Source organism: Grampus griseus, assembly GCF_964374135.1.
Source record: "Grampus griseus genome assembly, chromosome: 7".
Lineage (NCBI taxonomy): Eukaryota > Metazoa > Chordata > Mammalia > Artiodactyla > Delphinidae > Grampus > Grampus griseus.
This window is the reverse complement of record NC_139001.1, coordinates 26,410,750-26,436,695: the sequence shown is the minus strand read 5'-3', so window position 1 is coordinate 26,436,695 and position 25,946 is coordinate 26,410,750. Positions and strand designations below refer to the sequence as shown.

General features: G+C 35.2%; 1 protein-coding gene across 3 annotated transcripts; it reads right to left on the bottom strand.

The window, feature by feature from the left end:
* Positions 1-272: 272 nt before the first annotated feature.
* Positions 273-24,207, bottom strand: MYL1 (myosin light chain 1). 3 transcript variants are annotated; one of them, XM_082657806.1, is made up of 7 exons: positions 23,925-24,206; positions 11,430-11,457; positions 7,341-7,484; positions 4,884-5,057; positions 4,351-4,428; positions 1,195-1,237; positions 273-589 (listed from the first exon to the last, which is right to left on the bottom strand). In XM_082657806.1, exons 1-6 carry the CDS (start codon positions 24,054-24,056, stop codon positions 1,209-1,211), a joined length of 585 nt encoding a protein of 194 aa, XP_082513932.1. In that variant the 5' UTR covers positions 24,057-24,206; the 3' UTR covers positions 273-589; positions 1,195-1,208. The 3 variants fall into 3 exon arrangements, with proteins under 3 accessions (XP_082513932.1, XP_082513933.1, XP_082513931.1); XM_082657807.1 differs by lacking the exons at positions 11,430-11,457; positions 23,925-24,206 and adding exons at positions 11,711-11,735; positions 12,443-12,529; XM_082657805.1 differs by lacking the exons at positions 273-589; positions 1,195-1,237 and having other exon boundaries at positions 4,292-4,428; positions 23,925-24,207.
* Between the last annotated feature and the right edge of the window lie 1,739 nt (positions 24,208-25,946).

The following is a 25,946-nucleotide window of genomic DNA, read 5'->3' as shown; positions in this document are numbered from 1 at the left end:
AGTGATTTACACAAAACTGAAGAAACCTGCTTTCATCTTAAATTGCCGGATAGCTTATATTAAACCATCTCTGATCCTATCTGAATTTCCTCAGTTTTCTATTTTGCATTTTCAATGATATATGATTATCATTATTATTCAGTTATTGTGTAGACTATAATTATTCTCTTAAAATTTTATAATTCATCAATATTCTGTACACTAACAAAAGAATTGGGGTTTTAAAAATAAGTTTCTCTAAGCAAGAAGATAAAAACAGTGCGACTTGAACATTCCAGACTGACCAAAATTATTTATTGATTTATTATTTTAAGGATGTTCTTTGACCCATTGTAGAAAATAAAGAGCAGTGCTTGGATTTGAGATTGTCAGTATTTTATCCTTCTTGTCTAGAGCACAGACACTTGGTTTGTGTGATATGAATATAATTCAGAGAGAAACGTAAGGTGTATAAAAATTCAGGGAGTCCTTCAGTCTAAAATGGTCCAAATTGTTTTGTTTTTCTGAATGATGGTAAACAGATTTGGACAGTTAGTCATGGGTGTTCTTAGAATAAGGTTCCAGCCAGTCTTCATAAACAATGCTTGATCTGTAAAGGAAAAAGAGTTAGATGTTGATTGCATCTTTTCAGAAAGGAAATGGGGAAGGAAATAGTGTAAAGTGAAAAAGAAGAAAAAGCACAAAATGAACCATCGCTTCCAAGGTAAGGCATTTCCTTGCTGCAAGAACCTGGTTTCAAGTGCTGCACTTTGGACTGTGATAGTATGGTTTTCTAGAGCAGTAATTGTTAAAAACTACTTCAATTTTTCAAAGAATATAGGCTAATGCTTTTATTATTGTTATGTTCCAACTAAATTAATCAGCTATTCTCTGGTTTGTTGAATCTCCACTGCTTAATTATAGTACAGACAAAGATAGGATCTATACATGAAAGCAAAAACCTCAGAAGCTTTTGCTTGTACACTTTTACAAAAATGCTGTATTTCTAAATAACCCATATCAAGGAGATGGGTTAATATAAATAACTTGTTAGTATTAATATAATATTAATTATATTAATGTGTTCTGGTTAATATAAATAACTTCATTAAGAAGCAATACTAATTATATCCACAGCATATAAGTGAGGCTGTTACATTAAAAAAATACAATATTGAGAAACCCTTATATATTAAAGAGGAAACAGATAGATACCTTGAGAGCTCCATTTAGACAGACATGATGTGCTTGACAAAAGCTGTAGGGATAATACAGTTTAGAGTTAGAACACAGTCAAATTTAATAAGAGAGCAGTATAGTAAGTTAACTCAATTCTAATTATTCCTAGTTATAACTCTAGAGTTTATTTAAACTCTGTATAGCTTACTGTTCTTAATACTGGATTTATGGCTTTTCCCAGATTTTGTAAGTTTAGCTTTCTGACTACGTGTTATGTTCACATGGTTAAAATTTTTTCTTGAAAGTATGAAAGAGTTTATAAAAAAAAAATGTTCTTCACCACTGTCTCCCAGCTATCTAGTTCCTCTCTTTATAGCTAAGTTGGTAGAGCTATTATGCATGTATAAGAAAATACAAATATATGTTTGTAAAAATCTTTTTTACACAAATGGTGGCATGTTCTACAAACTCTTTTGCACTTGCTTTTCTCACTTCATAATGTATCTTAGAAATATTACCATAATCATAAACAAGGGTGTCCTTGTTCTTTTTTTAGGTCTGTAGGGAAATTCACTGTGAAGATGTACCAAAATCTATTCGATACATCGTACATTGATGGACATTAAGTTGTTCAAATATTTGGCTATCGTGAGCAACACAGTAATGAATAATGAATATGAATAATCATATATCACTCATTTCACTTGAGTGCATGTATGTGTAAAGACTACATCCCTTGAAGTAGATTTGCTGGAATTAATAATTAATACCACATCACCACATGGGGATTTTAATGATTTATATTCCCAACAAGAATGCATGAGATCACCTGTTTCCATACACTGTCCTCAACCTAAAGTGTGGTTAAACTTTTAATTTTGGCAATCAGTATATCTAAGTGTAGTGTTAATCTGCATTTCTTTTATTATTAGTGAAGTTCAGCATATTATATTCATATATATTTTTATTTCCTTTCCTATGAATTGTCTGTTCATGTACTTGTTAATTTTTCTATTGGGTTGTGGTCTCTTTATTAATTTGTAACTTTTTTTAAAATTAGGCAAATGAACTTTCTGATGTTGACTGCAGATTTTTTTTTCTGGTTTGTTATTTGTCTTTTGACTTTGTTTCTGGTGGCTGGCCACTTAGATAAAAAAAATAATGTGGTTGAATTTATTGAAATTTGTAATACCTTCTGGGTTTTGTATCAGTGCTGGAAATGCCTTCCCATTCCAAAAGTTATAAATAATTTTCCATGGGTTTTATACTTTTAGCTTTTACATTCAAATGTTTGACTCATGTGAAATTTATCCTAGTAGGAGATCGAGATCTGCCTTTATTTCCTAAATGACTATACCCTTGTCCAAACAATATTTATTGAATGATTGTTCTTTTATCTAATGTACTTATGGCAGTACCTGAATGTAAAACATAGTTTATAGGAAAAAAGTAAAGTTTAACCAAGATTGTCAGTGAAGATATGCTTGGCTTAGTTTTTTCTTTTCTCCTGTTCTCTTTTTTTCTCTCCTTTCCACTTCTCTTCCCGCCCCTCTGCTTTTCTTGTCTTACTTTTTTCTAAGTTGTTAGACTTTATAAGTCCATATTTATATCAAAGCTGTCAACATAGCTTTATTGAGATGTGGTTAGATTAGTTTTTTGGGGGTATGGATAAGTTTTTCAATTTTGTTGCAAAATTTTAAATTTACAAGTTATATCATGCAACTTTTTTTTTTTTTTTTTTTTTTGCGGTACGCGGGCCTCTCACTGCTGTGGCCTCTCCCATTGTGGAGCACAGGCTCCGGACGCGCAGGCCCAGCGGCCATGGCTCACAGGCCCAGCCGCTCCGCGGCATGTGGGATCCTCCCAGACCGGGGCACGAACCTGTGTCCCCTGCATCGGCAGGCGGACTCTCAACCGCTGCACCACCAGGGAAGCCCTATATCATGCAGCTTTATCTTGCATCTTTATTTTGTGTGGTGTGTTGCTTTTCAGACCCTCTGGGTGAAGCTGCTATAAATTGATGGCAGAAAGACATGTACCGCAATGTTCATTGCAGCTCTATTTACAATAACCAGGACATGGAAGCAACCTAAGTGTACATCAACAGATGAACGCCTAAAGAAGATGTGGCAATGGAATATTACTCAGCCATGAAAAGAAGCGAAATTGAGGTATTTGTAGTGAGATGGATGGACTTAGAGTCTGTCATACAGAGTGAAGTAAATCAGAAAGAGAAAAACAAATACCATATGCTAACACATATATATGGAATCTTAAAAAAAAAAAGGTTCTGAAGAACCTAGGGGCAGGACAGGAATAAAGACGCAGACATAGAGAATGAACTTGAGGACACGGGGAGTGGGAAAGGTAAGCTGGGACAAAGTGAGAGAGTGGCATGGACATATATACACTACCAAATGTAAAATAGATAGCTAGTGGGAAGCAGCTGCATAGCACAGGGAGATCAGCTCAGTGCTTAGTGACCACCTAGAGGGGTGGGATAGAGGGTGAGAGGAGACACAAGAGGGAGGAGATATGGGGATATATGTATATGTATAGCTGATTCACTTTGTTATAAAGCAGAAACTAACACATCATTGTAAAGCAATTATACTTCAATAAAGATGTTAAAAAAAATTGGTGGCAGGAAGTAGAGAATTGGCCACTATGAGATAAATTTAATTTAAGCAAGAACACTAGAAAAGGAGATATAAATTTTAGCACCAGCTTTGCCATTAATGATGTGACCTTCACTAAATAGCTAAATATCTTTGGCCTTCGGATTCCTCATTTTCATAACTGCTTGCTGTAAAGGATTTTGAGATCTCTCCAACTGTAATATTAAAGGATATTAGTATTTAATATTAAAATTTATTCTGACACAAACCCCATCTTACAGAGATGTTGTGAAGATCTAACAAGAAAAGATAAAAGTGAAAACACATTTTAACCTGTATAATAATGCACAGGAATGTTAAAACCCACTGGAGTAAATCTTATGTATATAGTCAGGTCCTTACAAGATATCTTTTTAGAGTTATTATATAACTGATTGATAATAAGTAACATTTGTATGTTCTCTTATTGAATAAGAGAGATAGAGAAGATAAGTTGTTTTAAGCTCAAAAGTTGTCCATCGTCAACCCAATCAGTTCAGAGTTGCTGTAACCACCAGAGCATGTGAGATTGTACCTTCATAGTTGATGCAGCCATTGGAGTCTTCTTGACCTGCCATCAGGGCTTCCACTTCTTCCTCTTTCATCTTTTCACCTGATGAAACAAAACTCTTTCTTCAAAAAGAAAACCAGAGAATATTTTGAACATTCCACTGTAAGTGATCAGTTTTGGACTCCTGGAGACTATAACCTCTCGGAGGATAGAAACTAAGCCCTTCCTGTTCTCTAGCCAGAAGGTTATCAATAAATTGTTTTTGAATAAATGACTTAAATGCACACTATATACCTGATCATCCAAACTCTATCCTGTAAGAACTACAATGCTGCACATTACTTATTCAATACCAATAATTTAAGTTATCATTTCCCCCAAATAAACTCATTGACATTGAGGTTAATTGATATGGTCATTAACTTTTGACTATTCTTTTTCATTTTCTGTTTGTAGTCTTTCCCCCTACTTATTTTGGTTATAACATGATTGCCCTAATTCATGCTCTTTCCTATATATTCTGTCCTATTAAGTCCACTGAAATGAATACTTCTTACCTAGTGTAGCTAGTACATGACGAAGTTCAGCACCCATAACGGTGCCATTGCCTTCCTTGTCAAAGACACGCAGACCCTCAACAAAGTCTTCATAGGTGCCCTGGTCCTTGTTGTTGGAAATAGATTGCATCATGGGCAGAAATTGTTCAAACTCAATTTTCTTGGCATTCATCTCTGGAAGAAATTGCAATTTGGAGAGTTATTATCTATCATTAAATGCCATCTCTGAGTCACAAATTAAGCTTGAGAGTTCATTCTAGATCATCTGAAAAATCTTCATACAGCTTAAATTTCAGTTGGTAAATGACTGATGACAAAATGTTTGTAATAGATAATAGCATGAGCTCTGGAGTCGTAGTGCTTAAGCTTTTATCCTCAGCCCACCATTTACAACTGTGTGATCATGGGCAAATTTCTTTTTTTTTAGTGAACTATTTATTTATTTATTTTATTTATTTATTTTTGGCTGCCTTGGGTCTTCGGTTGCTGTGTATGGGCTTTCTCTAGTTGCGGTGAGCGGGGGCTACTCTTCGTGCGGTATGTGGGCTTCTCATCCTGGTGGCTTCTCTTGTTGCAGAACACGGGCTCTAGGCATGGGGGCTTCAGTAGTTGCATCATGGGGGCTCAGTATTTGTGGCTCACGGGCTCTAGAGCGCAGGCTTAAGTTGTGGCGCACTGACTTAGTTGCTCCACAGCATGTGTGATCTTCCTGGACCAGGACTTGAACCCGTGTCCCCTGCATTGGCAGGAGGATTCTTAACCACTGCGCCACCAGGGAAGCCCCATGGGCAAGTTCCTTAACCTCTTTGTGCCTCAACTTTTTCATCTCTCAAAAGAGATACCTTGTAGTGGTAGTGTGAGCATTAAATGAGATAATACATGCAAAATCTCTTACAATACCTGGGACAAACTGAGTGCTTAATCAGTGTTAGCTACTGATTTTATTAGTATTGTCAATTTAATATTTTCTATAAACACTAGGGAAGCAATATAGAAATATACTGATAACAAATCCATTAACATGTAAATGTAGCAAAACCTAACTGAACTTTAATATATATTCCACTTTTGTCTGAGCTTTTGTAGAGCCTTCAATTTCTTTAAATTTTAAGTAATTCAGAAAAGAAGCCTGTGAGGAGAGTGTGTGTGTTAAATACTTTGCGATCTCCTGATTTCTCTGCGGTTTTAGAGGCCTGGAGATAAGAATTTTTTTAGTATCTTCTGACAAGATAAACAGTATTCACAGCAAAAGTATAAAACAGACTATCCAGATGTATACAAATGGATAAAGTTATGTACCCCTAAAATCTAAATTCCCATTCAGCAGTCTTTCCTTATAGTGTAGAAATCTAGTACATTGAGTAATATTAAGAAGATTAAATTTGAATGCTGAATAAATGAACATTTACCTAATAATTCCATTAAAGATTAATGTTTGATAAGTTAGAAAATGGCATTTAAAGATGAATTTGGCTTATTACGCTCTTCCTTTATCTCATGCTCCCAGCTACTTTTTGCATGATTTACTTGGACATTTTCCTCTGAAGAAAATGAAGTTTGAGGAAAATTCCTGCAGACTGATTTAGAGGTAGGTTTTTTTGAAATCAAATTTTTTTTCTTTTGTAATAAAGGAAAATGGTCTTTTCTGGAAAAAAAAAAGATTATTTGCCTTCCCCTCCTTATTTTCCTTATGGCAAGGATAAATAGCCCAAATATCTACTTGAAAAAACTTCAGTTTTGTCTCCTTTTTTTTTTGTTCAGAGTGGTATTTTTCAATAGACTATTATACTTGCCATGCATCATGGGATTGGAAAAAAATTTCCTTGTTCCAGACTAATGACTGGATTACTGTATCCAGCAATGACTTCTTCAGTTTTGCCTCTTACGTATCAGATCACTGACTTTTGCCTTAGGATTTACCTTGGGGGACTGAATGCAGATTTTGGCTTAGGTTTTTAAGTCTTTTTACAGTTCTTGGAAACAGAAAATAGTTTTATTAAGGTGTCATCTGTGTGTTCTTAAATTAGAAAGCTGAGTTTCCTTTAAGATGGTTTTTTTTTTTGGCCGCAGCCCGCGGCAGGCATATGGGATCTTAGTTCCCCAACCAGGGACCGAACCCACGTCCTCTGCATTGGAAACGTGCAGTCTTAACCACTGGACCACCGGGGAAGTACTGTAGGGTATGTTTAGATAACATGGTGATGATGATGATATCAGCATTAGATATCATTTCCTTTCATTAACATGAAATTATATCATGCTTACAAATTCTAAAGGAAGGTTAACTTATTTTATGAGGATAAAAACTAAGACTCTAGATGGCCAAGAGGCACACTTACCATAAAAAGTAAATTAAACCCTATTCTGTGGAACTTCTCTATAAATCTCTCTCTCACATAAACACACACACACACACACACACACACTTCCCAACTTCTTGGAAAAACATGTGTTTACCTTCATTGCTGGGGTTTCCCAGAACCGCCTTGACCTCTGCATTGGTGGGATTTGTGCCCAGAGCCCGAAGGACATCACCAACCTGGCTTAAGGTGATCTTGCTATCGCCTGTTCTGTCATATAGGAGAAATGCCTCCTTGAATTCTGAAAGAAGCAAGAAACATTAGGATGCTTTTTTTCTACTTCAGACCAATAAATTAATCCAAACTTCATCAGGGATCCAGTTCAAACTCTCCTCTACAGCTTTTGCCAGTGACTTAAATTTTTATTGTTGGGCTTTCCCTTTTCTAAGCTCAACTGACAACTCCCTTTGGACATTTCTTTTGGGGTCTATTTTAAAGCAGGATTTCCAATTTCAAGTCATATGTTCTTATTCATCAGATATGGAAATTGAAACTGCTAGTCATATTTATTCATATCTCCTTCATCTGCCTTGGACACAGGACTGGGTTAAGAAATTCTGAGGCCTTGAGAAATCTTAAGAATTCCTCATAAAATCCCTTATATAATTAACAACGTTAATAAAATTTCAAGAAAACAAATTTTTCAATCGGGGTTGTGTCATGTGAGGTTAAACCAAACTTCTTAACTTATACAGAAAAACCTGCTCTTGAGGTACAAATTTCCTAGGCTCTTCTCTTAACTAGTTTTCTTCAGGAGTAACTTCATTTTTCAGGAAAAAAAGTAGATGAGGCCAATTTCTAAGTTCTATAGTGTCATTTAACCACTTCAATGTATGACTCTAATAGGCTCCGAGTGTAACTGATTCTGAAGACTTATTTGTTTGAATCTATTGCTATGGTGATCACTTTAAACTTTACTCTTTTTTCATATAATCACGTATGATAACATGTTGCTGTATTAGCTTTAGAATGTAAGTACACATTTTAAATTAAAATTTTATGGAGATAAGTATAGATTCACATGCAATTTTAAGAAAAAATACAGAGATCTCTTAAATACTCTGTCTAGTTTCCCCCAATAGTACCATTTTACAGAATTATAGTACACTGTCACAACCAGAATATCCACATTGATAGACTCCACCTATTTTACTCAGATTTCCCTAGTTTTACTTGTATTCATGTGTGTATGTAAGCACATATTTTAAAAGTGTTGCCTATTTTTATCACAATCACTCTGTTGTTTACTTTCCCTAAATTTTGTCATTCTCCTTTGCTAGAATTGGTTTTGCCTTTCAGGATTACATTAACAAGGAATTAAGAAGTATACACCAAAAGGACAGAAAGAGGTGCTACTATGGATTTAGGGGCAAGTAAAGATATTTTAATTGAACTTTTAAAACTTAACTAAATTAAAATTTCTGGAGAACCTAAAAGTACTGATGGCAACTTGTTGGAATTAATACCAACAACATTCAAAAACCCATTTGTGAATGAACTGGTAGAGGTGAAAACATTCTTTTTAGTCCATTAGTGGTCTCAGATCGAGAGATGCTATCTAGATAGATTACTCAGCAAAACATCCTATTTAACTATCCCTTCATCCCCTAATCTAAGATTGCACCAGACATTATGTTAACAATCAACTATAGATCATGTTATCATTCTTTGCTGAAATTTCCGCCTCAAGTTCTATGCAAATTGACATCACAGATCATTTCCCCAACTTAAAAGGCATGCGGCAGGCACTGTGGGGTCATTAGTCAAATATTATATTTTATCTTTCTACGGGACGTGTGAAACTGAACTATCCTTATTACTGGCTCCAGGCTTTCATTCAGATTGCTCAGAGGGCTCACTATTACCCTGGTCAGATCTTGATGTAGAAATAGGGTTTTATGAGCTGTAATAGAATCTCTCTGACATGAACCCTTTTGTTGATTTAAAGGCCAAGGCCAGAAAAATATTGCTCCTCCTACACCAGATTTTTAAGGCTTAGTTATTCTCTTGAAGAGTCTAAAACATGGGTTAGCAAATGACTGCCTACGGGCTGGCTGCCTGTTTTTGTAAATAAAGTTTTATTGGAATACAGACATGCCCATTCATTTATGTATTGTCTATGGCTGTTTTCATACCTCAGTGACAGAACTGAGTTGTTTTTACAGAGACTGTTCTGCCAACAAAGCCTAACATATTTACTATTTAGCTCTCTAAGAAAAAATTTGCCAGCCCTTAGTCTAGAACAACACTGTTCTAGGGCTTTTTGTGATGATTGAAATGTTCTGTATCTGGGCTGCCCAAAAGGGTAGTAGTTACCTTCCACCTGTGGCTTTTGAGCACTAAAATATGACTAGTGCAAAGGAGAAAGTAGACTTTTAAATGCCTTTATTTTTACTTAATTACAGGTTAAATTTAAATAGCCACATGTGGCTAGTGGCAACTCTACTGGACAGCACAGGACTTACACCTTTAGAATGCTATAATTTTCTAGTGTGTTTTTTCTTTACCCCAAACTTGTGATACATTCAAGTAGAGCAGCCATGAGAAAAACTCTAATCATTGAAGAAGGAAGCAAACAAAGTATGTCTTTATTTATTTCTTAAAATGTAATATTTCCTTTTAATTTAAAATGCTTACATTTGTTTTCCTGGCACAGGAGAAAACCAGTCCACCACACCGATGTTTACTGAACCTCTATATCTAAAACCTATTTTACATATGGAGTAATGTGGTTAATGTTCAGCACCAAGTCCTCTGTCTCTGAAAGGGTTTTTAAGTCTTCTATTGCTTGGTGCTACCATAGTTTGGCAGTCATAATGACACATAAATTAGATATTTAAGAGGACTGGGGTACAGTAGCAGATAATGTAGCAGCATCATTAGTTAAAATACATTAAAAATCAAACAAATTAGAGTAGAATTACCAACTGTTTTCAATAAGAAAAATTAGTCCTTTGTAGTATAATTTCAAATGATCATGGGTTCTGAGTCATCAGGTCATCTAATTTGTCTGCATGAAGGCATTAACCATGATGTAGATATATATGAGTCTGTACAATAGCAAATACCCTTTTTTTTCTTAACTGATTTCCAAACATGAGATATTCCAGACACTGAAACAGGCTGAAAAATGTTGAATCCTTTAGATAGAGAACTGAGTATAATTATAATTATGTACCTATGAGTATTATCACAATTATTTATATATTATAAATCATAACATATATACATACTTATCATTATGACCAATATCCAATTTATACAGTATTGTATAACTGAAATTTTCTTCCATCCCTTCCATAGATGTATTTTTGTCTCAGTTTATTTAAATATGTGACTCTTTCACTTCATAAGACATTCTGCCCTACACTTTCCAGTGAAACAAGAGTCTTAGGGCACAGGATCTCTTGGATCCAAAGACCTGAAGAAGCAAAAGTGGAAGTCTTAGGGAAACTATTCATATTCTTTTGAATCTCCAGAATTTGAAGTCTTCTAGTTAGAAACTGTTTCTATGAAATAAATTGCTAATTAATTTAAAGTAATATTAGATTTTGACCCTATCACTAATTCTTTGGATCTTCGAGTCAGTCTCAACACCTCTCTGGGAGCCTGTCCTACATCTCTAAAGATGGACCAGGAGATGGCTAAGGCTCCTCCCACAGTTTTTTGATAAATAATTTTCCCCTCATTTTCTCTGACTGCACATTTTTTCTATATCCACTTCACCTGCTATTTCTCTCAACTCACTATGGTGCCCACTGAAATTATGTGTATTTGGTAATTGGGCAGTTTTAGAATCAATTTTGTTTTCTAAATTGAATAATTTAGACCTGCCAAATCACTCTTTAGGGATTTGATTAACAAATTAGACATCCAGACTCCACATATTTTGGGGGGGTATATGTATGGTATTACCTACTGTATCAAATTGGTTCTATTTAGAAATCAGTGAATACAAGAAATTATTTTGTGGTATTTAGCTTTTGTTTGCCTAAACTTTTGATTACTGATTATACGTGAAGGGTTTATGTTGAGAGAATTTATATTTAGAGTGATTGAGAGCATTTCTATTTAGAGTGACAACATCAGTGGGGATAATTAGAAAGAGCTAATCTCATCTCAAGAGAGTTGGTTTTCTCACATGCCATCTTTATGAGTGTGCACATACTATATCGTTTAGACTTACCATCCTGCTGTTGCTGAGAGAACTCGATCTGTTAGAAAGAAATTAACCACAAAGAATATTTTAACCAAACAAAAATGTCCTGATTTTTAAATGTATCCCAGCTCATTCCCTGAGTAATCTTCAAAGTAAGCTGAAACTGTATGCCTACTTTTCAGAGTTCAGGCATAGCTTGGATACTAAGAGGTTGAGCCATGCAGTAACATGTCTTGGAGATGAGTGATATTTCAGAGGCTAAGAAGCGCTCTGCCTGCCTCTGGAATAGAGAAGCTCAATTCACTTACCAGCAATCTGGTCAGCACTGAAGGACTGCAATGGCGAGAGAGAGGAAGAAAGAAAGAAACAACTAGTACTCTTTCAAATGCGTTGACAGAAGAGAGTGCTCTCTGCTCTGAGATTTTTAGGAAGCTATGTAGGTGTCATAGAATAAGAAGGTTGCCTTAGGATACTTTTGAATCTAGGAAAAATAAAAAGCTGTTGCAAAAGATAGTTAGGGAACATCTTTCTATATCTTAATCCATGAGTCAATGATTTAACAAATGCTAAATCAGATTCTTTCTGGAATAATATAATAACCTATGGTGTATTTAACATATGTCTAATATAGACACACTGCATTAAAAAGGTCATTTGAAGTCTTTCTTCTATTTAACCAGTATATTTTTACCCAATGCATGGAAAGTAGTTTATTTAATTTTAGTTATCAGCATCATTGGATTTTTTTTTAAGGTATAGTATTTTGCTATACCTTTTGCAGGTTTTTCCCTAAATTTAGATATAATAAAACTTATGTGATACAGAAAGTTGGTGAAGCATAAAGTACTGTTTTTGGGAGTAAGACATATTTTTCCAGTTGGCATAATACCTTGAATTAATCTCTCCTGTCCTCAACCCACTTTAATAAAAACCAAAAGTAGATTCTACACACATACTGAATATGTTCTCTCCTCAATTTTATTCCTATCTACTGTCTATATCTGTCTATAAATTACAAGTAGTTTTCTCACAGGACCCACCATGATGGAGCTTCTGGGCTGCAGACAGCGGCGAAGCTGAAGAGTGAGTTGAGGGCGGCTCCAATCCCTGAGTGGGGGCCTCCCTTGCCGAGGCTGCCTTTTATTTCTGGAGAAGCTGTGACCTCACAGCTAGCATCAGGTTTCAGAGAGAAGTAGCCACTCCCCTTGGAGAGTTTTTTAGCTTTCTTAGGGCAAAGGGAAAGAGGGATCTGTACCCTGAGGTCTATTTTTAGGAAATCAGAACCTCAGAGTGGACAGCCATGGTGAGACCAATGCCTATCAGTACTTTTATGGTCTTTATCCCTGAGATGTTTTCTTGAGCATCTTCCTTTAAGAAACTTCCTATTTGTTCAGTGGCAGAGGAGCTTAGAAGTTCTCTAAAGGCTACAGCTGATCCCTTCTCTTGGTGAATTATGGACTTTGCAAACTTCAAGTCAGCAGTTTTGGTATAAATGGAACTTTCTGGATGGGACTGGTTTGGGATTTCAAATGGCAACTGCTATAGAAGAAACACTCTCTGCAGTTCTGTCCCTTATGGTAAAGTTCAGAGGACTTGAAAGGGGTACATACATTTTGTGTGTTTCTAGGGTCTACCCAAGTGAAAATCTGGTCAGTTTGTGAAATCTCCAATTAAAGACCACTCTTTGTACCTTGTATTTTCAGGAGTATAGAGTTTATCTAAGCCAGGAATGGTTTTAATCTCCATTTTCAGCACTCTCCCTCAGTTTTCTTACATTAGGGCTTGGTATTTGCTTTCCTACCTGTTACCTTTATGGTGGCTGACTAGTCATATTTTTTGAATTCATGAAGTTTTTCTAGGAGGGAAAGCTGATGGACCATTTTGTGTTCTTTTTCTCTCATTCTGTACATGTTCTTTTAAAATTTAAAAATGTTGCTTATGTTCTTACCAGAATGTGCTGATTCCCTTTCTGCCATGTCAAACATTTTATGACTCAGTCACCAGACTGAGAACCAAAAGAATACAAAGCAGGTGTTGTGAAATGCAAAGTTGTACTTTAGAATTTTAAAGGTATCCATGGCATTGGCTCGTAGTAAGTTTTTATGACAGCTTACCTGAAAATAGGGGACAACGCCCTTCCTAGAATGGTACTGAGCAGAGACCAGTCTAGTCAGAACTAAAGTTCAGACATGTTTATCAGTTTTCTACATATTTAAAGCAGCTCAAAGGCATAAAGAATGTTAGAGATAAATTCTAATTTAAGTACTGTTTCAGCAACTATTTTTAACGGAATGGTCACAAAAAGCATAATCTCCCTCTGCTAGGCAGATGTATACTTTGCAGCTTTTCCCCATGCCATTTGGAAAGAAATCAGCATTTAAACGCATATCATTTTTTGTCCAAAGTTTGTAAGTAGTGAAAAAGATCTCATGGAGTCTGAGTCCCAAAATTAGAATTGAAAATATAACTTAAAAAATATTAGTAGTTGGGGCTTCCCTGGTGGTGCAGTGGTTGAGAGTCCGCCTGCCGATGCAGGGGACACGGGTTCGTGCCCCGGTCCGGGAAGGTCCCACATGCCGCGGAGCGGCTGGGCCCGTGAGCCATGGCCGCTGAGCCTGCGCGTCCGGAGCCTGTGCTCCGCAACGGGAGAGGCCACAACAGTGAAAGGCCCGCATACCACCCAAAAAAAAAAAAAAAAAAAAAAAAGTAGCCAGGTAGACATATCTTCATGAATAGATTGACATTTTGAGAGGTTGTTGGGAAATGGAAGTTAATAGAAAAAATTTAAATCCTTTGACTCATTAGGGGAAAATGAGAGGGAGGGACAAAGGTAGAAATTTGTCACCTTTGATAGTTGTGTAATTTGGAGTCTCATGATTTCTGATGCAAAAATTAAAGCCATTAGAGCAGACCATGTTTCTTTGTGTTTTACTCTTGTATTTAGGTATTGTGTCCGTAAATTTGAATTGCCCTATGATCAGTATTGAGCACTAGCATATATCTTTGGTAGAATTAATAACTATAGATAATACAAAACAAACTCATCAAAGTTGTCTTACATAATGCCCATCCCATCATATAACCTACATAATGCTCATTTTCATTTTTTTCAGATTGAAAAATGTGTCCTTTAATACATATAAAATACAATCAATTTGTGTCAAATCTGTCAAGTAAACTGGAAAGTCGTTTTAATAGCTGTATTTACGTTATAAATAAGCTATTCATAACCACTTGCCTATTATGTAAAGGTTTATTATTTATTAAAATATAATGGAGGCAGTTAAACTATTTCACTCTCGTTTTTACCTGTATCTTTATCACATAGAGAATGAGAGTGTAGATTTTTTTGTCCTTACTGAGGATCAAAGTAAACATTTAAGCAAGCTATTGGCAATGGTAGAGAAGGCTACAGTTTAGTCTAGTCTAGACAATAAGCTATAGTTTAAAAGTAAGAAGACCTAGCTATTGTGCCCATAGAATAAGTGGGAGATGCTATTTATTCTCTGGTACACTTTTACAAATGGCCAAAACATTCTCTTGTATCTCTTCCTGGGTGTTATAATGATGAAGTAATCAACCCTTTGAAGAAAGGCGTGATATGAATACAAAATGTCAGCTGATTTTGGACTCAGTTTGCTATGTCATCATTTGGTTTGTTTTGAAAATTATATTTTAAGTCTCTTCTATCTGGAATGTTCTCCTGTCATTTCTGCTTCTTAGAAATTAACTATCCTTCAAAGCCCTTGAAAGAACCTTTACTATTTGCCTAGCTCCTAGGATACTAGGAGCTATCCTTTCTGCCACTGAAATATGTTTTAACCTTCCTGACTGTAAACTTTTGGGAAGCACAGGCTGTTACTGGAGACCATTTCCCTTGGTCCATGATGTGAACCCAAGTGTGAGCCTCTCCCTCCTGGAATGCTACCCCTGCCTTATACTTAGATTGTATCCTCCATAACTCTATAAAATACCTTGCCTATATTATATGCTCAGCAGAATTTTAATTAAATTAAAATCTTTAGAACAGATGTATAGTAAGTTCCTCCTTCAAACAAGTCTTCTCCTCTAGGATATTATCTTTTAAAAAATTTTTTATTTTATTTTTTTCTGAAGATTTATTTTTTATTTATTTTTTTAAAAAATTTATTTATTTATTTAACATCTTTATTGGAGTATAATTGCTTTACAATGGTGTGTTAGTTTCTGCTGTATAACAAAGTGAATCAGCTATACATATACATATATCCCCATATCTCCTCCCTCTTGCGTCTCCCTCCCACCCTCCCTACCCCACCCCTCTAGGTGGTCACAAAGCACCAAACTGATCTCCCTGTGCCATGAGGCTGCTTCCCACTAGCTATCTATTTTACATTTGGTAGTGTATATATGTCCATGCCACTCTGTCAATTCGTCCCAGCTTACCCTTCCCCCTCCCTGTGTCCTCAAGTCCATTCTCCACTTCTGCGTCTTTATTCCAGTCCTGCCCCTAGGTTCTTCAGAAACCAGTTTTTTGTTTTTTACATTCCATATATATGTGTTAGCATACGGTATTTGTTTTTCTCTTTCTGACTTACTTCACTCTGTATGACAGACTCTAGGTCCATAGGATATTATCTTCCTTGAGAGAACGGACCTTGTCAGTTCCTTCAAAGAGCTTACATTCTAGAGTAGGGGCGCACATTCTTCTTTGGTGCTGTATCTCCAGCGCCTAGAACTGCCATGCATATAGTAGGCATGCTCATTTTAAGTTATTGATGTATATACCTTTATATTTCCAGAATCTTTCCTTAGATTTTATATAAATGTTATGATCAGGACTTCTAATTTGCCAACCCCCAATTTGTTTTTTTAAAGGGTGTTTCCATTTTAGCCTAAATACTTATCTTAGACTGTTGGTAAAATAACTGCCTTCCACATTTTTACGATTTATGTACTATTTAGTATTGGATTTAGGTAAGTAGTAGTCAGCAAGGTACTGGTACTAAAAAAGATTTTTATTGCAATGTTTTCAGATTATTTTTCACTTTGTGAAGTACTTTTCTAATAGTAATCATGAGGTTTGGTTAATTGATTAAAGACAAGATAAAATTTCTGGTATATAGAAGGAATTGATTTATAGAAAAATATTAAAATGCATTTAATCAAACAGGTTCTGGAATTGATGTATCTTAAGCTTTAGTATAACAAGAAGAGCTATAATTAAAGACGATCTGGAAGATATGTGATGTTGAATACTGAGGGCTAATGCCCTAGGAAGGAACATAGACTACAGTCTTTAAAGAACTTCATCATCACTGCTAGATATTACAATAGGGCTAATGACTGGTGAGGCTAAGTAAAGACCTTAATCTAACCAGGGCCAGTTTTCAATCAAGAAAACATTGCTGCATGTTCTTTGATTTAATGCCTGGCAGGGAGAACAAAGACCTGGATGTATGCAAACCCTAACAAAAACTTAATAATTTTCACTCCAATCTTAGAGTTATGAGGAATCATTGTAGAAGGCTAGCAGAAGTACTATTTTGTAACTCTGAGAGTTTTGTGCTTCAGAACAATTCACTTAATTTAAAGGAAATAGATATTTTTATTGCAGTTTTTTATTTCAACAAAGGATATATTTAGGCTGGTGACTCTAATATGGTATAAAATGGAGAAATTAAGATCAATGAGAATACAGTAGCAGCCCAGGTTGTCTAATACAAGAGAGAATAGATGGTTATATTGGATAAACTGATCTGAATAGAAGAGGAAATGAGTAATTCTGTGGTTAGGATGCCTAGACTAGTCAACTGAATTCAGTCACATTAGAGCAAAGGCTGAATTATTAAAATAATACAATTTAGACCCACAGGAATTAACAAAGAGGTTTAAGTGAATTTTAATAAAAATGTGACCTAAGTCTATACTACTTTGGATTTCTCATCAGCTTTCCCGTGAGAGTTGCACCTGCTCTACTTTGTGCATTTGTTTGTATGCAATTTAATTTAAAAATCCAAGTTGCGTTTACGTTCTTTCCTTCCTCTTTTTATTTTTAAAATAAAAGCATTTGTGAAAAATGTTTTGAAAAATGCTTTGTGTGTGTGTTTTAAGAAATTATAAGTATCTGCTTTTTCCTCCATATCTGGAGTAGAAGTTCTGTTAGTGACAACAGGGATATATGAATATTGATATTACTGTTTTGGAGATTTCAGGTCTTTGATATGGTGGAAAGAGACTTAGATGGGGATTGAGGTATTCTGAATTTTGTTCTGGCTCTCCTGTAACAAATCATGTGTCTTTTGATTAAATAGCTTCTTTTATCTGGGTTATAGCTTTCTCAAATATGAAATATTAAACTGCATGATTTCTGTGGTTGCTTATGGTTCTATAATGTTGTGAGTTTTCCATCCTTTTGTCAGTAGTATCTATAGCAACTCACTTTTTTTTTTAATGGAAAAGGGCAATTTGCCTAAAAATTTGGTAAATGATATTATTTTGAAGTAGTTTAGATAAAGAGGAGTTAAGCAAAATAAAATTTCATAACACTGTGTTCAGATGAGTATTTTATAGCTCACTTATATCAGGAGATGGTATATCATTGGGTACTTACTAGGTACAAAGAACCTCACTTGCCACAGTGGAAGGAAGAAGATAAAGTTGAATAAGATGTGCTTATCTTTAGGAAAAATTTTCTGCTCTGGCTTCAACTCACTATTATTAATTTATGATCAGAATAACAAAGATTTATCATCCATATAATTTACATTTTAGCCAGTATAACTGAAGCCATTACTACTAGTATATTGCAATTTTTGCCCTCCAGGTTATGATTTGCGGGGAGAAACAAACCGTAGAAGTTGATGCAGAAACAAACTACGGAAAATCTTATTTTCATAAAAAAACTATTCCAGTATGAAGAGAAGCAGAAGAAAGTGTAGTATCAGCAGACTAAATATAATCCTTTCCACAGTTTCCATGAGTCAGATGGTGCTTAATGCCGGGTAATTATGGAAAGGCTTCTAAAGACAACTTGCCAGGGGGTTCATTTCAGCACTGAAATGTCGAGAGGCTAAATTTGGCACTGTCACTTTGTGGTCTCCTTGTCTTGCACAAATTTCATTATCTTTAAAATTAAAAGTGCTGTTCACTATTAATTGGTGAACATACATATTCCTTTCCAAACTGCCTTTTACATTGCAAAGACATTATCCAGTTACATATTACTTAAAATATAATTTTAGACAGAGTTACAGAATGCCCTTTAATATCTTCCCACTCCACTCCACCTGTTCTCTTCTTTTACAGAGTAGATGTTTCAAAGTGGAAACTTGTTACTGATACCTAGTGATAATCTCACATAAATTTTGGTTTGCTTCTGAGGTTATAATCATGCCACAAATGGATGAATATCGCAATTGGTTGAGATTTTAGTTGTATTAAAAATTAGTCTGTATTAAAAGGCCAGAGTAAAAGAAGACAAACTCTTAAAATTATATAAAGAAAACTTAGAAACAACTTATGTCTTCACTTATTTAGACATATGTCTTCACTTCTAATTAGAAATTGACTATGTCTTCTATTCCTATTTCTTTTCCTCAGATTAGTTAAGATTTAATCATTATACACGTGGCATTATATTTCTATATATGACTCCAAAGAATATTTGTTGAGATTTCCAGTTTAAATCATGCTACTTATTTGTAAACAAAATAGAAACCCATCCCATTCTTAGAATATTAACCTGATGGAAAAATTTGGAGGTCATGTTTGAAATATGTGTATGTTTAATTAAACAAAAGCAAAATTATTTTAAAATACAATAAATTTCACTACATTTAACAATATTAAAAAATACTTTGGTATAGTTTTTTTCAAGCTTTATTGAGATATAATTTACATATAATATTGTATAAGTTTAAGGTGTATAACATGATGATTTAACACATGATAATTTTGATATGTGAAATGATTACCACAGTAAGGTTAGTTGGTTAACATAGCCATCATACTACACAGTTATATATATATATTTTTTTTTGTGGTGAAAACTTTTAAAATTTATTCTCTTAGCAACTTTCAAGTATACAATATGGTACTGTTAACTATAGTCACTATGTTGTATTTTAGATCCCAGAACTTATTAATCTTACAACTTGCAAGTTTGTACCCTCCGTTCACCTTCACTCGTTTCTCCCATCCCCACCCGACCCTAGCAACTACCAATCTACTCTCATAATAGCATTTTTAACATCCATGTTCCATTTACAACTTTTTACAGGAAGCTGGAGCAAAGTGACTGGGGGTCTTTCTAGTTTCTTAATATCTCACCTTCCATCTGTAAATGAGAACACCCAACCCGTCAGCAACAGGTGCTAAGATAGGGGGAAGCTGAGGAAAACAAAACAGTAATAAACTGCCAAGGTCAAAAGTCTTGATGAACTAGCTCTGATGTGTGCCTCTCACCCCCTCTTCTGGCTACCGAAGGGCTGTGAAGGGCAATGTGAGAATCACCCTTATATTGACCACTCTTAACCTCATATCCTTAAGAGCAAAAAAGGTTCCTTTTCACATTCTTGGAAACAGCAACTTCCTTTTTATAAAGAGGAGGTAGTTTAGGATATGGTTAACACAATTGACTCTGGATTTGGCCTGCTAGGTTATATCCTAGCTCTGTCACATACTTGTTATTTGATCATGGGCCTGACATTGAACCTCATTTAGGCTCAGCTTCTTTTCTTGCAAAATGAGGCTAAAAACAACCTTAGTGTAATGTTTTGTGGATTAAATAAGATAATAAGACACAGAGTAAATTCATAATAAATATTGATTATTATATTACAAAAAACTTTATAATTTTCAAAGCCTTTCATGAGCCATGACCTCATTTGATTTTTCCAACAATCCTTCTAAGTAGGACTGGGTTTGTATCAGCTTTGTTAGAGATGAGAAAAAATAATTTATAGATTAACACAAAAGGTCCTATACCTGGACAAGGACAAGTCAGGTGTTTCAATGAATACATAATATTTGCCTCCACTGAATACTCATCAGTAAGTAGATGTATTTATTGAGAATACTATATTTCCACCTTATTAACTGAAAGTTTAAATCTTCCCAAGCATATGGTCAATTGTTGCTGTGAGATTTGTTATTTGATGAGTTTCTGTCAATGCATTCTGTACCGTTACCACTTTTTGTAATGTCGCCCGCAGTATCTGGTCAGGGATGACCTGATTGAGTGGTGAATACAACGAGAATTAAAATTTAAGCAGCACAATGACAGACATGATTCAAAGTCCCATCACCTCAGAGCAATCCTGACATATCAGCTAAGGCATGCATCATGCAAAAAATTTGCTTAAACATTGAAGATCTTTTAAAATCTAGGCACATGGTCATCTCATACTTATTTACTTTTGTTATTTCATTTGGTTGCAGTTTTGGGCAACAGGTGTTAATTCTTGTGTTTGTACTTGAAACTAAACTTATGCTGGGTTTTACTTCCCACACTTGGCGATTCTGTCAGGCTTTAGTCTGGGCATTGTTGCTGGAAGTATCAGCTCTCTGAAAGCAAAGAGTGCTTAGAACCACCCAGGACAGTAGCTTTAATGTTCAGATATCAGCAGTATTTGTGTTTTTGAAAAGGATATTCATAGAAAATCCATGGGGCTAGGACATCAGGTAAGCGTTCCCTCAGAAAATATAAAAGGTTTTATGTCAGAACAACCAAAGAAATGTTCTAAAGAAATAACCAATAAAGCAGGAAATCAGGTTGAAAAACACATTTAAAAAATTGATAAAACTCATTCATATTGTTCAGAGTTTATGCAGAGTCAAATATGTGGCTAGTAACATAGTATATTATAATATGGAACATAGATATTAACTGGGATAGTATTGAGGGATTAAATACTATGATTGTAATGACTATAATATTACACTAAAATAGTTCCACTTAAACGTCAGCCCTACTCAAAGTGTAAAGAACAGCTAGATTTCCAATCTTATATGATTTATGAAAGAAAGTGTAAAATTCAATTAAGTTTTGTTCTTTATCGAGTTTTCAGAAAGTTAATGAACACATATAACAACTCGATTAATTTCTTTAAAGTTCATTTTCTCTGCTTGAAAAACGTTTATAACTTATATGAGGTAATATATCTAGAAATATTACATGATTAAAAGCATCATAATATGAAATGTTTTAATGCACATTTTAATTAGTCTTCTTACCTATTGGGATGAAATTAGATTTTATAAAGTTCTCAAGTTGCATCACATTCTTTGGCTATGTTATAATATCTATAAATATGCACTGATTTCATATTGTTGAATGCATATCATTAAAGCCATTTAAATTCTTTTGCAAAAATATACTTCTTTTCTTTGTTCTCTTTCCATTAGGAACGGGCTCTCTGAATGAAAGATAATCTGTTTCTTCTAGATTCATTTAACTTCTCCTTTTTTGGTTTGTGTCCCTTATCAACATCCATCACATCTTTAATTCTACAATGAAATAGTGAAGATGGAGCATATCCCATCTTTACAGAGACTCTCTAGGAGTATTTCCTTCTTTTGCTTAGCTGTACTAGTTCACACTAGCATTAATTCAAGATATAGATGAAAGGATAAACCAGTTTTCAAGATACAGAAAAGCATCACTTCTCTGCTATGAAGAAGCAATCAGTTTATTTTTTTGGATTTAAAAAGTGATTTTTTGTCTTTTCTTGGAGACTTCTTACCTGCCAAACTAAATTTTTATTTATTTACTTATTCTTACTCTGTTCCTTGGGGAAGAAAATTAATGCCTCTTTTCATTAGTGGGATACTTCTTTTTCTCCTTAAGACACATTTTTTTCCTTTCCAAATGCTTGTAGTCCCAGATACAAAGGGATGGTATTGTCTTATAAATCACAGTAAATATAAAGAGGAATAGCTTTGACACTGATTCATAAAATGGGGAGTCAAAGAATAGAGGCAATTGGAATTATTGCAGTGGCTATAATCATGCTTATTGTATAATGTAGTCAGTGTGCATCTATAAGATATATTAACTAGTATTGCTGGAGATGAAAAATTTGATTTCCTCATAATGAACTGTATGCATGCAGTCCTCAAGACAGAAAAACATTTACTGGAAGATATGACATTCATTTTTGTCTCCTAAGTGGATATAAATTAAGAATAGTTCCTGATCAATATTAGATTCTACGACCAACTATTTTCCAAATATGACTTCAGTTACCTACTAACTCAAGAGAAAATGTCTGTCAAGATCTACTTCTACTCTGAAACATAAAATTTCATGTTTAATTGGAATGCTATAAAAATTTGGAATATATTTACTTAATATCATCATATACATCTAAGGGTGATCTGATTCAATATTTATCTCAGGAATATTTTTAAGAATCTACAGTTATACTCAAATAGTCAATGAATTATTTATTTATAGGTTAGCTTGGCTGTTGCAAGTAAACAGCATATTAAATGTCAGCAAGTATTAAGTTAGCAAAATTCAGATTTATTAAGCACAGAACTATTGGCTTAAGTGAAATGATCACCTCCTAGGCACTTTCACCCACTAGTTTTCCATATAAGGCAGGGTTCCCTAGATGAAGATTTTCAAACTGTCATTCAGACCAATCAGAGCCCAATGAATGAGGAGATGGTGCACATTTGATGGGTCACATTGCCAAGAGGAAACAGGCACATCCATGGCGTCATTCTTCCAAAAGCGGATAATCTTTTGGCAGTGGGAACTTTGATCACAGCAAAGTGTTGACATGAAAATCAATCACATTCTCTTTAGTTGAAGATCAGTATGCAAGAGGTCAAAGACATAAGCTCAAAGCCGTATAACTAGCAAGTTTTACCATATTTGGGGGGGGGTTAGTTTCATTTAGAAGCAACTCACATTCTGAATTAAATAATGTATATATAAATAAACAAGATGACAGTTATAGTCACTGAAACACTTGAGTGCGTAGTTGTCTGCACTGGGATGTCATTTAGTGTGGTATCAAACTTTATTAAGCAAAGCTGGAGGGGGAATTGAATTGCAAAAATCTCTTTTTCATATGAAATAAAGCAGATGTCAAATAAATACATCTCGGACAACTGGGTCATCAGCTGTTTTTAAACTTTTGGAAACAAGTAGGGACTAAAACTTTCCTTTTGATGTAGCTTTAAGGAAGAGATCCAGTTTCCATAGAGATTTTATTAAAAAAAAAAAAGAAACCACTGGTTTAAATGTTTGTAAAATTATACATTTTGCACTTTGACAATTTAGGGAAAAAAGGAAACAAAAAGTAGAGCAAATACAGGTTCCAAATATAATGCCATACTCATAATAATTTTAGTGAAATTATATGCTACAGTTTATTTACTTTTTAAATCAAGATTCTCTTCTACCCAAATCCACCAGTTTGCTTAGTAATTCCATTCCTCTCAATGAAAAATATGCCCCTCTGAAAGTTCCTAGTGTTCCCTACTGTTGAAAGATGTTTCAGTGACCAAACAGTTCACCCTTTTCATTACCTTAATGGCAGAGAGGTCAATCTTTGCTTCTTTGGGTGGGGCAGGTGCAGGTGCAGGTGCAGGTGCCGGGGCAGGGGCAGGGGCTGGGGCAGCAGCGGCAGCAGGTTTCTTCACGTCCTTCTTTGGTGCCATTGTGTTTAAAAGGATGGGTTTAAAAAAAGAGAGAAGGAGAACCTCCTAAAGAACCTGTCAAACTGATTCTTGGAAGAGGAGTGGTGGTTCGCCTGATCCACAGACTGGTGTCTTGAAGGTGGACCCAGAGCATTAAATGATATAAGGGCATGCATATATAGTTCACTTAGTGCCTAACAGCATCTTGACACTTGAGGCTGGATTGGACAGTTTGCTAGTCCAGGGGGATGGCATTCCGGCCCAGACTATAAATGGAAACTAAAGGGTCAGGGCTTCATCAATTTTTTTAACTCCTCGTGCGCTGTTCTTCCCCCCTCCCTCTACCTCCATGTATAAAGGAGAAAGAAGTATGACAAAGCCAGCCAGATTCAGATCCTTTGGTGAAAGTAAAGTAGATTGACTGATCCTTTCTCTTGGTAGAATGACAGTTCGGCTGAAGTTGTAAATCTTTTTTTCCCCCCTATGCCTAAGAAACTTTCCTGAAGGATTTGATTTCAACTTGGAATTTTGGCAGAGGCAGTATCACCAGCTTTCATGCAGCTTATTTTCTCATGCCCCTCCTCCCTTGCCATAATTTGCAAGAAAATGTTTGTCAGCAAAGAGGTGGTGGTGTTTAAAAATAAAAAGCAGACGTATAAGGAAAGCCCATTAAGTCTTAAAGTGGCTTCCCTTCTAGGGAGTACAAACTCTGACTCTCTCTCTTAAATGGTGGTGAATTGTATGCTAAGAAAAATAATTAAAAACCCCTTCCTGTCACTTAACTTTTTTCTATAATGAAAAATATCAAATGGGATGGAAATAACAGGAAGATTTACCCTCTTGCCAAACACTTTTTCTAAGAGTTAAGTAACTTTCAATCACAGTAGATATTTATCCATTTTACTTCCTAAATGGAACTAAGCCTAATTAGTTATCACCTAAATTTTTTATCCATACTAGGGAGATAAGATAAAATTTTAAATTTACCTAAGTGGCCAGAGAGATAAAGAGAGAAAAGGACTTTATCAGTAGGTGGAAATTTTGGTGAGTAACTTGAAAGTTTTTCCTTTTCTGTCCTTGGCTTTCTCAGTTTGCAAGACTAGACTTTCATATGAAGAAACACGTGATTAGCCAATGTGCTAATCCTGTGATTAGCCAATGCACAACCCTCACTTCTGTTAACTTGTGAGATATATAATTACTGAGTAGTCATTAATCAGTAAAAAACCAACAAACAAAAACAAAACCAAAAAAACCCAGTAGCAAGTTTGGGTTTTTTTTTTTTTTTTTTTTTTTTTTTTGCGGTACGCGGACCTCTCACTGTTGTGGCCTCTCCTGTTGCGGAGCACAGGCTCCGGACACGGACACGCTGGCTCACTGGCCATGGCTCACAGGCCCAGCCGCTCCGCGGCATGTGGGATCCTCCCAGACCGGGGCACGAACCCGCGTCCCCCGCATCGGCAGGCGGACTCCTAACCACTGCGCCACCAGGGAAGCCCCAAGTTTGGGATTTTAAAAGAGCAAATTTACACATTACATATATAAGAATATATAAACATTATATGTATGTTTACTTATACATATAAAGTATACATATATAAGTGTATATGTGTAAACACACACATTATATATTCTAATTGTTGAATATAATTGTGTTTAAAGATATAGATTTATTAGCCATTTTCTTTTGGTCTGATATAAAAGCATTCCCGAACTTGGGGAAGGTCACTTCCTCTCCATATATTATAGCTAAGAGGGATTAAGACTCATATGAGCAATCATTCATTAAGTCACCACTGACCCGCAGTTAGTCTGATCTCACATAGTGGCCTGATCTACTGGATTATGTTATCCACATAGGTTCGGGAGAAGCTTTTTTATTAGCTCCCTCCCCCATGCTACCCCATATCA